The following is a 14822-nucleotide window of genomic DNA, read 5'->3' on the forward strand; positions in this document are numbered from 1 at the left end:
CCACCACACCTGTGGAGCACTCTGGAGCTGTTCAATAAAGGACCAAGGTCACAGCAGTTAGATCAACACCAGACCGTGTGGAGTCAGTGATTTGTATGTTACATGCATGACACTGGGATGAGGAGGAATTTCTTCTCTCAGAGGGTAGTAAACCTGTGGAATTCCTTGCCCCAGAGAGCTGTGAAGGCTGAGTCATTGAATATATTTAAGGCGGAGATAAACAGATTGTTGAGCGATAAGGGAGTAAATGGTAATGGGGAGCGGGCAGGGAAGTGGAGCTGAGTCTATGATCAGATCAGCCATCATCTTATTGAATGGCAGAGCAGGCTCGAGGGGCCAAATGGCCTACTCCTGCTCTTATTTCTTATGTTCTTAATGGGCCGATTGCTTCCTTCTGTGGTGTAACCATTCTATGATTCTAGCTTGTTTAAAGGGTTCTGGATACGGATTATCCTGTATTTATCCAATGTATATTTCGCCTATTACGGGGCAAAAATCTAATATAACCTCAGCTACTCATTGTGTAAAATGACTGTTCATTAACTGCTAGGTAATTCTGACTACATTTACTCCGATCTATTCGTGTTTGTGTATGCAACTTTAGCCTTAAGTTGTGATGTAACCGATAAATAGTCATTAGTGCACAGCTAGTTGTCTGATTCTGTCTTTGAGTATTTATCAAGAAAGAGTTCATTCATTCACTCTGCAGTTTGTTCATATTCTAAATGAGGGTCGAAATCTAAAACCTAAATTTAACGCGGACTAGTGAGCTGGCTCAGGCATCACCCACTCCTAGGCCTAAATGGAGGGTTACGACCCACACAGTTCCTTAGTGAGGAGAAAATCAAGGGGTTTAAGAATTCATTTAGCTCATTGGCATATATTTGTTGGCAAACCAAAACCCAGTGTTCTTACATTTGAACATATTTCGCCATTCCTTCCAACATACAGAGAGGATATTTCCACTCATAGGGGAAACTAAAACTAGGGGGCATAGTCTCAGAATAAGGGGCAGCCCATTTAAAACTGAGATGTGGAATTTCTTCTCTCTGAGGGTTGTAAATCTGTGGAATTACTTTCCCCAAAGAACTGTGGAGGCTGGGTCATTGAATATATTTAAGGTGGCGATCGACAGATTTTTGAGCGAAAAGGGAATAAAGGGTTATGGGGAGCGGACAGGGAAGTGGAGCTGAGTCCATGATCAGATCAGCTATGATCCTATTGATTGGCAAAGCAGGCTCGAGGGGCCAAATGGCCTACTCCTGCTCCTATTTCTTATGTTGCTTATATATCGCCATTCCTTCTTTGCCGCTGGGTCGCTATCCTGGAATTCCCTATCTAACAGTAGTGTGGGAGCAACTTTTTCACCTGGACAGCAACGGGTTGGGAGCAAGCCCACCACCAACGGGTCGGGAGCAAGCCCACCAGCAACTCGTCAGGGCAATCAATACACAATAAATGTATTGTTGTCGATGTAGCCCACATCCCAACAACAATTTGCAAAGTAGATTAGATAAGCTAAGATTACAGGGATGCTGCATGATTACAGGGATCGGGTGGATGTGCGGGGGCAGGGTGGATGCGCAGGGCGGATGCGCGGGGCGGGGCGGATGTGTGCGGGAGCGGGGGTTCCGTGCCAACAGCCCCACACTCAATCTTTCTGATGAGACGTTAAACCAAGGTCTCATCTGCCCCCTCAGCTGGACATAAAAGATTGCATGGTATTATTTTGAATTACAGTAGGGGAGTTATCCGTGGCCAATATTTATCCCAGTTAAAAAACACAATATATGGTCATTGCTGTTGATGGGAGCTTGCTGTGTGAAAATTGGCTGCTATGTTTCCTACATTGCAACAGTGACTGCATTTCAAATGTAACTCATTGGCTGCAGAGTGCGTTGGGACCACCTGAGGTTGTGAAAGGTGCTATAGAAATGCAGGTTTTTCTTTCTGTCGATACTAACTAAATGCATCAAATTATAAGATGAATATTGCAGCATTGTTGTGTTGTCCAGCTCCCCAATCCTCTCCTCAGTGGGTAAGGCAATGGCCCGATACACAGTTGGGCTTATGGCCAGATCCCCCGCGGACCTCACTCCCTCTGATCAGTCCAGCACCATATCACACAGTCAAAGGGTCAGGTGTCACTGCAGGAAAAGACGGAGATACAGCCATGGATACGCTCCCTGCCTCCATACGCACAGCTCTTACCTGAAAGAGCGAGTTGACATAATCGTCATTCACTTTGAGATTGATCATCTTCAGTAGGTTTTTCATTTCCTTGAAGCTGATCTTGTTGTCATTATTTTTGTCAGCCTTCTGTAGGTGTTGATGAATCAAGGTGGCTGGATTTAAGGCAATAACTCAACCGGCAGACACTTACTCAGCAAACTAAACTGAAATATAAAACAGAGCAGTAAGACGCTCAGCATGTCCACAGATGCATCATTGGATGCAAGGTTTGAAGTCGAGCAACAGGCCCAGTGTGTGCAGGTATAGCACGTGGCTTATAGAGCCCACAGTACAGGAGGCCATTCATCCTCTCATGCCCATGTTGGTGCTAGCTCTCCAGATCCAGCTCTCTACTCGAATCCCATTTCAATGCCCTTGCCCTATCCTTTCTTTTCCAATATTAATTCAATTCCCTTTCAATAAATGCCCCTGCCTCAGTCGACATTGGTGGTGAAGTAAACCATGTTCTAATAACCCTCGGTATGAAAATACTTCTGCTAACTTCCCCTTCCTTCCCTACTGAGGTCTTCACTCTATGCCCCCTTTAGCTGATTTATTGACCATTCAAAGCAATGTTTTATTATTAACCCATTTATAGCCTTTCGTAGATTTGAAAATCTCATTCAGATCCCCCTTAATCTTCTCAGTTCCAATGAAAAAGCCCCAATTTTTTGAGCCTTTCTCCCTAAGTGTAACTTCTCATTCCATGGCATTGTGGTGGGTCTTTGCTGCACCATTTCCATTGCTCCAATCATCTTTCTGTAGTGAGCTTCGCAGGACTGCGTGCAATAATCCAACTTTGGCCCAATCTGGAGAGTTCCAGATTTGCACTACCCTTGTTGTGTGAAGAAGTGCTTCCTGACATCATTCCTGAACGGCCTGGTCTAATGTTAAGGCTATGCCCCCTTGTTCTGAACTCCCCCACCAGAAGAAACTTATACAAGGCAAGCAGAAACTCCAGGAAAATCGATGTGTGAACAAGCATCCGGAGGGGAGCGACCTGTCAAAAGCCCAGCGGGAGATCGAGAGCCAGCGGCAGTTGGTGAGAGGGGAGCGACCTGTCAAAAGCCCAGCGGGAGATCGAGAGCCAGCGGCAGTTGGTGAGAGGGGAGCGACCTGTCAAAAGCCCAGCGTGAGATCGAGAGCCAGCGGCAGTTGGTGAGAGGGGAGTGACCTATCAAAAGCGTACCGGTGCAGCTACAGCGGGAGAGAAAGCAAAATAGAAGTAGAAAGTAATCAAAAAGTGACGTCACAGCCAATGTGGTAAGTGATTGGCTGGTGATTGGTGAGTAGCTTTTCTTTTCTTTTTTATATCAGTAAGTGAACTGCAACATTGTTATTACCAATTTAAGGGTATCTAAGGTTAAGACATGGCAGGAGAGCTCGGCCATGTGATATGCTCCTCCTGTACCATGTGGGAACTCGGGGACACTTCCGGTGTCCCTGGGCGCTACGTGTGTGGGAAGTGTATCCGCCTCGAGCTCTTGACGGTCCGCGTTGCGGAATTGGAGCTGAGGGTGGATTCACTCTGGAGCATCCACGATGCTGAGAATGACGTGAGTATCACGTGTAGTGAGTTGGTCTTACCGCAGGAGAAGGGTCCACAGCCAGATAGGGAATGGAAGACCAGCAGGAAGAGCAATGCAAGAAAGATAGTGCAGGGGTCCCCTGTGGTCATCCCCCTGCAAAACAGATACACCGCTTTGGGTACTGTTGGGGAGGATGACTCATCAGGGGAGGGCAGCAGCAGCCAAGTTCATGGCACCGTAGGTGGCTCTGCTGCAAAGGAGGGCAGGAAAAAGAGTGGGAGCGCGATAGTGATAGGGGATTCGATGGTGAGGGGAATAGATAGGCGTTTCTGCGGACGCAACCGAGACTCCAGGATGGTATGTTGCCTCCCTGGTGCAAGGGTCAAGGATGTCTCGGAGCGGGTGCAGGACATTCTGAAATGGGAGGGAGAACAGCCAGTTGTCGTGGTGCACATTGGTACCAACGACATAGGTAAAAAAAGGGATGAGGTCCTACGAAAAGAATTTAAGGAGCTAGGAGCTAAATTAAAAAGTAGGACCTCAAAAGTAGTAATCTCGGGATTGCTACCAGTGCCACGTGCTAGTCAGAGTAGGAATCGCAGGATAGCGCAGATGAATACATGGCTTGAGCAGTGGTGCAGCAGGGAGGGATTCAAATTCTTGGGGCATTGGAACCAGTTCTGGGGGAGGTGGGACCAGTACAAACCGGACGGTCTGCACCTGGGCAGATCCGGAACGAATGTCCTAGGGGGAGTGTTTGCTAGTGCTGTTGGGGAGGAGTTAAACTAATATTGCAGGGGGATGGGAACCTATGCAGGGAGACAGAGGGAGACAAAAATGAGGCAAAAGCAAAAGACAGAAAGGAGATGAGGAAAAGTGGAGGGCAGAGAAACCCAAGGCAAAGAACAAAAAGGGCCACTGTACAGCAAAATTCTAGAAGGACAAAGGGTGTTAAAAAAGCAAGCCTGAAGGCTTTGTGTCTTAATGCAAGGAGTATCCGCAATAAGGTGGATGAATTAACTGTGCAAATAGATGTTAACAAATATGATGTGATTGGGATTACGGAGACGTGGCTCCAGGATGATCAGGGCTGGGAACTCAACATCCAGGGGTATTCAACATTCAGGAAGGATAGAATAAAAGGAAAAGGAGGTGGGGTAGCATTGCTGGTTAAAGAGAAGATTAATGCAATAGTTAGGAAAGACATTAGCTTGGATGATGTGGAATCTATATGGGTAGAGCTGCAGAACACTAAAGGGCAAAAATCGTTAGTGGGAGTTGTGTACAGACCTCCAAACAGTAGTAGTGATGTTGGGGAGGGCATCAAACAGGAAATTAGGAGTGCATGCAATAAAGGTGCAGCAGTTATAATGGGTGACTTTAATATGCACATAGATTGGGCTAGTCAAACTGGAAGCAATACGGTGGAGGAGGATTTCCTGGAATGCATAAGGGATGCTTTTCTGGACCAATATGTCGAGGAAACAACTAGGGGGGAGGCCATCTTAGACTGGGTGTTGTGTAATGAGAGAGGATTAATTAGCAATCTCATTGTGCGAGGCCCCTTAGGGAAGAGTGACCATAATATGGTGGAATTCTGCATTAGGATGGAGAATGAAACAGTTAATTCAGAGACCATGGTCCAGAACTTAGAGAAGGGTAACTTTGAAGGTATGAGGCATGAATTGGCTAAGATAGATTGGCTAATGATACTTAAGGGGTTGACTGTGGATGGGCAATGGCAGACATTTAGAGACCGCATGGATGAATTACAACAATTGTACATTCCTGTCTGGCGTAAAAATAAAAAAGGGAAGGTGGCTCAACCGTGGCTATCAAGGGAAATCAGGGATAGTATTAAAGCCAAGGAAATGGCATACAAATTGGCCAGAAATAGCAGCGAACCTGGGGACTGGGAGAAATTTAGAACTCAGCAGAGGAGGACAAAGGGTTTGATTAGGGCAGGGAAAATGGAGTACGAGAAGAAGCTTGCAGGGAACTTTAAGGCGGATTGCAAACGTTTCTATAGGTATGTAAAGAGAAAAAGGTTAGTAAAGACAAACGTAGGTCCCCTGCAGTCAGAATCAGGGGAAGTCATAACGGGGAACAAAGAAATGGCAGACCAATTGAACAAGTACTTTGGTTCAGTATTCACTAAGGAGGACACAAACAACCATCCGGATATAAAAGTGGTCAGAGGGTCTATTAAGGAGGAGGAACTGAGGGAAATCTTTATTAGTCAGGAAATTGTGTTGGGGAAATTGATGGGATTGAAGGCCGATAAATCCCCAGGGCCTGATGGACTGCATCCCAGAGTACTTAAGGAGGTGGCCTTGGAAATAGCGGATGCATTGACAGTCATTTTCCAACATTCTATTGACTCTGGATCAGTTCCTATGGAGTGGAGGGTAGCCAATGTAACCCCACTTTTTAAAAAAGGAGGGAGAGAGAAAGCAGGGAATTATAGACCGGTCAGCCTGACCTCAGTAGTGGGTAAAATGATGGAATCAATTATTAAGGATGTCATAGCAGCGCATTTGGAAAATGGTGACATGATAGGTCCAAGTCAGCATGGATTTGTGAAAGGGAGATCATGCTTGACAAATCTTCTGGAATTTTTTGAGGATGTTTCCAATAAAGTGGACAAAGGAGTACCAGTTGATGTGGTATATTTGGACTTTCAGAAGGCTTTCGACAAGGTCCCACACAGGAGATTAATGTGCAAAGTTAAAGCACATGGGATTGGGGGTAGTGTGCTAACGTGGATTGAGAACTGGTTGTCAGACAGGAAACAAAGAGTAGGAGTAAATGGGTACTTTTCGGAATGGCAGGCAGTGACTAGTGGGGTACCGCAGGGTTCTGTGCTGGGGCCCCAGCTGTTTACATTGTACATTAATGATTTAGACGAGGGGATTAAATGTAGTATCTCCAAATTTGCGGATGACACTAAGTTGGGTGGCAGTGTGAGCTGCGAGGAGGATGCTATGAGGCTGCAGAGCGACTTGGATAGGTTAGGTGAGTGGGCAAATGCGTGGCAGATGAAGTATAATGTGGATAAATGTGAGGTTATCCACTTTGGTGGTAAAAACAGAGAGACAGACTATTATCTGAATGGTGACAGATTAGGAAAAGGGAAGGTGCAACGAGACCTGGGTGTCATGGTACATCAGTCATTGAAGGTTGGCATGCAGGTACAGCAGGCGGTTAAGAAAGCAAATGGCATGTTGGCCTTCATAGTGAGGGGATTTGAGTACAGGGGCAGGGAGGTGTTGCTACAGTTGTACAGGGCCTTGGTGAGGCCACACCTGGAGTATTGTGTACAGTTTTGGTCTCCTAACTTGAGGAAGGACATTCTTGCTATTGAGGGAGTGCAGCGAAGATTCACCAGACTGATTCCCGGGATGGTGGGACTGACCTATCAAGAAAGACTGGATCAACTGGGCTTGTATTCACTGGAGTTCAGAAGAGTGAGAGGGGACCTCATAGAAACGTTTGGACAGGTTGGATGCAGGAAGAATGTTCCCAATGTTGGGGAAGTCCAGAACCAGGGGTCACAGTCTAAGGATAAGGGGTAAGCCATTTAGGACCGAGATAAGGAGAAACTTCTTCACCCAGAGAGTGGTGAACCTGTGGAATTCTCTACCACAGGAAGTAGTTGAGGCCAATTCACTAAATATATTCAAAAGGGAGTTAGATGAAGTCCTTGCTACTCGGGGGATCAAGGGGTATGGCGTGAAAGCAGGAAGTGGGTACTGAAGTTTCATGTTCAGCCATGAACTCATTGAATGGCGGTGCAGGCTAGAAGGGCTGAATGGCGTGCTCCTGCACCTATTTTCTATGTTTCTATGTTTCTATGACTGTGTTTCATTATCATAACACCAGACAAAAGCCTGGTCATCTGGAGGAGATGGCTAGGTGCACAGCCACAGAAAGAGAAAGAGAGAGGGGAAATCAGATAGAACCATACTAAACACTCTTTGCAGTAGCAATAGGAAGATTCTGTTTCTCAAGTGGTCCTTTGTCATTGGGTTTAATTTTGGGCGTGTTTGCCAAATTGGTGCCAAGTTGGAGGCAGTTTTTGGCTGCGTAGACATGTCTGTCAGGCACCAGGTCTGCCATTGACTCAACTCGTGGTACTGAGCACCGTCATCAACAACCAGAATCATTGAGCGTGGCATCAAATCCTTGATGTATAATGACAGTGCTGGAACCCAGGTCTACTGCCCAGCCTATTCCTTCCACTTTCTTTGTCCAAAGAACTTTACAAAGGATATTGTTCAATTTTATCTTGCTGGCTCATGGTCTTTACTCTTCCGATCAGTTTTTGCAGCCCGTGGACCCATCGCCTCCCTTCCTCCTCCGACGCCGCCACCAGGTCCAGGGTGGTACGGCTGCCGGTGAACAAGATGGTGAAGCACCGTGTCTCGGAGAAGCTGCTGCCGTGCTTCTTCATCACCTCCGACTGGTGGCCCTCCTGGACATCCCGGATATCCATCACCGAGACTGAAAAAAACCAGACAAGATTTTAGCGGCGGACGAGCATCTGAAAATCACCTGGGGAGCGCTGGTCTTCACTAAATGGCTGGGAATCAGGAATGAGAATCGGGCAGGTTCTCCGACGGACGCAAAATTGGCACTGCCAGCTCACTGCCCGGGCAGTAAAGAGGAACATTGAGCCCATTAATCTCTCAGATACTTAGCATTTACCATCCTGGTGCCCCAAGCTCATTCTAACATTTAATTTATACCGCCTCCCCTGTAACACTGAGGGCTGATTTTCAGCCGGAGGCTTCTTAGGGCGTGAATTGCGGAGGGCCAGTAAATTTAGCGCCGGAAAATGGTTTGTGTCAGAAGCTAAGAAATTCGGTTGCTGGGCCCTGAGAGTGGAGCGGAGTGCTAGGGAAGGCGTTCCACACCTCCCTTAGGGCGCTAGGCTGGGTGAGCAATGGAGAATCTGTTGCTAAAGAGTCGGCATCAGAGCATCCTAAGAGAGGCCTCCCTGCAAAAAACAAATCGGGAAAACACACAAAAAAACATTCCCGATAAAGTATTCCCCAAAATAAAGATGAATCACAAAAAACCCCAGAGAAATATCAGTGTCACTGACCTTTCTCAATCATTCCTTCCCTTCGTGCCCCGGGACAGCTCTGCCCGCCCGCTTTCCCTGGCGGTCTCACTAGGGGGGGCGCTACACGTGCCGCTCCAAGCAAATATCGCACTGCTGTCGAAACCGGGGGCGTTGCACACCAACGCCCCGCTCCCGGGCAGTGCTGGTCAACGCCACCGCGAAACCGGCACCAAATCTCCCGATGGGGCGCTGGAAGCCGGCCAACTGGGCGCTGAGCATTTCGAAACCCGTTACTGCCCCTCCGGGGCGCTAACAGAGGCACAATCAAGACGAAAATACAGCCCTAATAATTTGCTCTATGCCTGTATTTTAATCACACTACCATTAGTGGCCGCACTTTCAGCTGCCTAGGCCTTAAGCTCTGGAATTCCCTCCTTATACCTCTCTGCTTTTCTACCTCTCTCTCCTCCTTAAGACACTCCTTAAAACCTAATTCTGTGACCAAAACGTGTCCTAATCTCCCTTTATGTGGCTTGGTGTCAAATTTTGTTTGACTATGCTCCTGTGAAGCGCCTTGGGATGTTTTACCTCATTAAAATCATTCTATAATGGCGGAGCTGGCCGAGTCCTGAAGGACATAGGTACCAGTCTGGACCCGTGGGAGGTGGTGAGAAACTAACACGAGGGAAAGCTCACTCGGCCTCATCCTCGCCAATCCACATGTCACAGATGAATCTGTCCATGGCAGCATTGGTAGCAGTGACCACCGCACAGTCCTTGTGGAGACGAAGTCCTGTCTTCACAATGAGGATACCCTCCATCGTGTTGTGTGGTACTACCACCATGCTACATGGGATAGATTCAGAACAGATCAAGCAGCTCAAAACTGGGCATCCACGAGGCGCTGTGGGCCATCAGCAGCAGCAGAATTGTATTCCAGCACAATCTGTAACCTCATGGCCCGGCATATCCCTCACTCTACCATTACCATCAAGCCAGGGGACCAACCCTGGTTCAATGAGGAGTGCAGAAGAGCAGGCCAGGAGCAGCATCAGGTGTACCTAAAAATGAGGTGCCAACCTGGGGAAGCTGCAACACAGGACATGCATGCTAAACAGCGGAAGCAGCATGTTATAGAAAGGGCTAAGCGATCCCACAATCAATGAATCAGTCCTGCATATCTAACCCTTCCTTCAATTACTGTAATACACTAACCTTTGGATTGAATGCTACCTTCACTGATTGTATTGATCGAGGACGGCAGCAGCTCGTCAATGGCTGGAATTTTAACCTGGAGGCGGGTAGGGAGCAGGGGCGGGGGAGGGGAATGCAGGATCTAGAAAGCCCCCGTAGGCCCTGCCAAAAATAACGGCAGGACCTGATGAACATTTCAAAGCTCTGTTTCCTGCCCGGGCTGCAAGGCCTGTGGCACTGGGCCGCAGAGAGCGGGGGAGGGATAGAGCGGGGGGAGGCGGGGGGAGGACAGAGGCCAGAGGGGGAATTATAGCCCACAGGGCTGAGGTAGGGGGAGATCGGAGGCCTCGTTGTGAGGGGTGGGAGGGAGATCGGAAGGGTCGGGTGGGTGTGAGGCTGGGATGCTGGAGCCTACCTCCTGGATCCAGTGGTCCTCAGCTCCCGTTCGCTTGAGGTTCCCAGAGGCCCAGAAAACCAGACCATTGAGAGTTAAATTTAAAATGGTGGATCACCATGAGGCACGCAGCCTCATTATAATATTTAAATGGCATCCTACCTCCTGGGAGCAGGTTGGCTGTCCTGGTTGGCAATGGATTAGGGTGGGATTCAGTTTTTTAACTCCTTAACCTCCACCGACCCATCCATTTGGGGGTTAAAATTCCCCCCAGTAACTCGGTCTCTCTGCCCTCCCTCGCGGTAACACTTTGTGCTGACAGTGCAGTGTGTCGGTGATACTATTTACCCTCAGTGATGCCCACACTGCCAGCAACCACACAACAATCCGGCGACCCAACACAGCGGAGGATGTGGCGAATGGGGAAAAAAACTTGCCGCAAACACTGCCACGGTCCGGTTATTGGCAACGGGCCTGGGCCAGCTCAGGGGACTTTGGGGAAGTAGCCCCCGAGATTGTCTCCTGCTCCCCTCGAGCTCTCTGAACTCGGATCCCAGGAAACCCACGATTGCGAACGCAGGAATACCCCCAGCGCTGGGCCCATACTCACAGGTGGGCGACTTATTGCGGGACTCGCACCAGAGGGACAGCCCATCCTCCTGCAGTCTCATCTGACGATCCTTCTTCCAGGTGCTCGACTTCACTTTCTGTAACTTGCTGCCTTTCAGCATGAACTTCACATCTTCATCTTCCTGCAGTCCTGGGGGAGAGCAGAGGGCAAGGGTCATGTTCTCAGCGCAAACAGTGAGCAGGGATCATGAAGAACTGTCGGGGCAGGGGGGTATCACAGAGGGTGGGGCAGGGGAGTATAGAGAGTATCGGGGCAGGGCAGTATTACAGAGTGTCGGGGCGGGGGGGGTATCACAGAGGGTGGGGCAGGGGAGTATAGAGAGTATCGGGGCAGGGCAGTATTACAGAGTGTCGGGGCGGGGGGGTATCACAGAGGGTGGGGCAGGGGAGTATAGAGAGTATCGGGGCAGGGCGGTATTACAGAGTGTCGGGGCGGGGGGGTATCACAGAGGGTGGGGCAGGGGAGTATAGAGAGTATCGGGGCAGGGCGGTATTACAGAGTGTCGGGGCGGGGGGGTATCACAGAGGGTGGGGCAGGGGAGTATAGAGAGTATCGGGGCAGGGCAGTATTACAGAGTGTCGGGGCGGGGGGGTATTCCAGAGGCTCGGAGCAGGGGGGTATTACAGAGCGTCGGGGCAGGGGGGTATTACAGAGTGTCGGGGCGGGGGGGTATTAGAGGGCGGGGCAGGGGGTGTCACAGACACTCGAGGCAGGGGGGTATTACAGAGCGTCGGGGCAGGGGGGTATTACGAGTGTCGGGGCAGGGGGGTATTACAGAGTATCGGGGCAGGGCAGTATTACAGAGTGTCGGGGCGGGGGGGTATCACAGAGGGTGGGGCAGGGGAGTATAGAGAGTATCGGGGCAGGGCGGTATTACAGAGTGTCGGGGCGGGGGGGTATCACAGAGGGTGGGGCAGGGGAGTATAGAGAGTATCGGGGCAGGGCGGTATTACAGAGTGTCGGGGCGGGGGGGTATCACAGAGGGTGGGGCAGGGGAGTATAGAGAGTATCGGGGCAGGGCAGTATTACAGAGTGTCGGGGCGGGGGGGTATTCCAGAGGCTCGGAGCAGGGGGGTATTACAGAGCGTCGGGGCAGGGGGGTATTACAGAGTGTCGGGGCGGGGGGGTATTACAGAGGGTGGGGCAGGGGAGTATAGAGAGTATCGGGGAAGGGCGGTATTACAGAGTGTCGGGGCGGGGGGGTATTCCAGAGGCTCGGAGCAGGGGGGTATTACAGAGGACGGAGCAGGGGGGTCACAGAGTGTCGGGGCGGGGGGGTATTAGAGGGCGGGGCAGGGGGTGTCACAGACACTCGAGGCAGGGGGGTATTACAGAGCGTCGGGGCAGGGGGGTATTACGAGTGTCGGGGCAGGGGGGTATTACAGAGTGTCGGGGCAGGGGGGTATTACAGAGGCTCTGGGCGGGGGGGCTATTACAGAGGGCGGGGCAGGTAGGTATACAGAGTGTCGGGGCAGGGGGTATTAGAGTGTCAGGGCAGGGGGGTATACAGAATGTCGGGGCGGGGGGTATTACAGAGGATCGGGGTGGGGTGTATTACAGAGTGTCGGGGCAGGGGGGGTATCTGGAGACACAGGGAGACTGTCAGACCATCAGACTGTCTGGAGACATGGGGAGCCAGGACTGAGAACCCAGGTATTTAGAATCAATGGGCCTTTAATGGACTGCAATCTTTTCCAGTCTGATTTGATAAAATAAATGTTTGACATTACAATAAGCTGCAGCCAGCTGCGGGCCTTGACACAGTCGGGCTGGACACACTGGTTCTTTGCTCGAATAATGTGAGCACAAAGCGTCTGTGTGCCCGGGTGCCACTGTCCTGAAGAAATTGTTTTAGCAGCTCGTATCGTTCATTGACGTTATTAAAGACAATATTGTTTCCTGTTTTTGATCATATGAGAGCGGCTGTTCATACTGGCAGTCCCAGAAAAGGGACAGCTGGAGGGGGAGGGGAGGACTGGTGCGGGGGGAGAACTGGGGCGAGGGGGGGGGGGGGAGGAGAGGACTGGGGGGGGAGAGGGTGGAGGACTGGGCGGGGGGGGGAGAGAGGGGAGGACTGGGAGGGGAGAGAGAGGGGAGGATTGGGAGGGGGAGAGAGGGGAGGACTGGGGGGGGGAGAGAGAGGGGAGGACTGGGGGGGGGAGAGAGGGGAGGACTGGGAGGGGGAGAGAGGGGAGGACTGGGGGGGGGAGAGAGGGGAGGACTGGGAGGGGAGAGAGGGGAGGACTGGGGGGGGAGAGAGAGGGGAGGACTGGGGGGGGAGAGAGAGGGGAGGACTGGGGGGGGGAGAGAGGGGAGGACTGGGGGGGGGAGAGAGGGGAGGACTGGGGGGGGAGAGAGGGGAGGACTGGGGGGGAGAGAGGGGAGGACTGGGGGGGAGAGAGGGGAGGACTGGGGGGGAGAGAGGGGAGGACTGGGGGGGAGAGAGGGGAGGACTGGGGGGGGAGAGAGGGGAGGACTGGGGGGGAGAGAGGGGAGGACTGGGGAGGGGGGGGGAAGAGAGGGGAGGACTGGGGGGGGGGAAGAGAGGGGAGGACTGGGGGGGGGGAAGAGAGGGGAGGACTGTGGGGGGGGAGAGAGGGGAGGACTGGGGAGGGGGGGGGAGAGAGGGGAGGACTGGGGGGGGGAAGAGAGGGGAGGACTGGGGGGGAGGGAAGAGAGGGGAGGACTGGGGGGGGAGAGAGGGGAGGACTGGGGAGGGGGGGGAAGAGAGGGGAGGACTGGGGGTGGGGGAGAGAGAGAGGAATACTGAGGGACATCAATGCCCCTCCTCTAATCCTTTCCAAGGCCCCGATGTCCTCACCATGGGTAGGGACTGAAATTGGGCACTGTATTGTAGACACAACCAAACCAGGGCCATGTACTCGATAAGGATCGTTCTTCTCATTACATATTTATTAATAGCGATACCTCCTAACACCCCATTCACTGTTGGAACTCTGGTCATGGACCTGCAGTGATGCAAGAACGACACTCTCACGCCCTCGCTGCTTGGCAGCCTGCAGCAGGCGGGCGTGTAAGGTTGGCACCTGCTTGGCATCGCCCATGCCCTGCGTCTCTCCCTTGTTCCTCTCAGTCCCTTCCCCCCCCTCTCTCTCTTTCTCTCTCTCCCCCATCACTGTATTCTCTCTCTCTCTCTCTCCCCATCACTGTATTCTCTCTCTCTCCCCATCACTGTATTCTCCATCACTGTATTCTCTCTCTCTTTCCCCCATCACTGTATTCTCTCTGTCTCTTTCTCTCCATCACTGTATTCTCTGTCTCTTTCTCTCCATCACTGTATTCTCTCTCTCTCCCCATCACTGTATTCTCTCTCTCTCCCCCCACTGTATTCTCTCACTCTCTCCCCATCACTGTATTCTCTCTCTCTCCTCCATCACTGTATTCTCTCTCTCTCCCCCATCATTGTATTGTCTCACGCTCTCTTCCTCCATCAGTCTGTTTCTCTCTCACACCGTCAATCCATTTCTCTTTCCGTGTCACTCCATTTTTTCTCTCTATTTAACCTGTCGCTCTGCTTTCTCTTGTTCTGTCCCTGGCACTCCCTTGTTTCTCTCTCTCTCTTTCTCTTCCGATAACCCTCTGCTCTCTGTCTTTCTCTCTGACACTTGGTTTTCTCTCCCTCTCTCAAAGTAGAATGGGAGCCGGGGCAGTGCGGCCAGCCTGCTGGTTTGACATCAGACGGTCTGCTTCCAGGGAAAGGCCGCCTGGTAGTTTGATCACTGAAACCCAGACTGTAACATTCCATTTAATTGC

General features: G+C 51.1%; 1 protein-coding gene across 1 annotated transcript in view; it reads right to left on the reverse strand.

Annotated features, from left to right (window-relative positions):
* The window catches only part of LOC139234007 (1-phosphatidylinositol 4,5-bisphosphate phosphodiesterase delta-3-like), a 102553-nt gene that overhangs the window by 73828 nt on the left and 13903 nt on the right, over window positions 1-14822 (reverse strand). The window contains exons 2-4 of the mRNA XM_070864799.1: window positions 11028-11177; window positions 8036-8264; window positions 2212-2341 (exon numbers count right to left, since the gene is read on the reverse strand). Of these exons, the coding sequence (XP_070720900.1) occupies window positions 2212-2341; window positions 8036-8264; window positions 11028-11177 (509 nt within the window). The remainder of the gene's footprint in view (window positions 1-2211; window positions 2342-8035; window positions 8265-11027; window positions 11178-14822) is intronic.

This window comes from Pristiophorus japonicus, chromosome 21 (assembly GCF_044704955.1).
Source record: "Pristiophorus japonicus isolate sPriJap1 chromosome 21, sPriJap1.hap1, whole genome shotgun sequence".
NCBI lineage: Eukaryota > Metazoa > Chordata > Chondrichthyes > Pristiophoridae > Pristiophorus > Pristiophorus japonicus.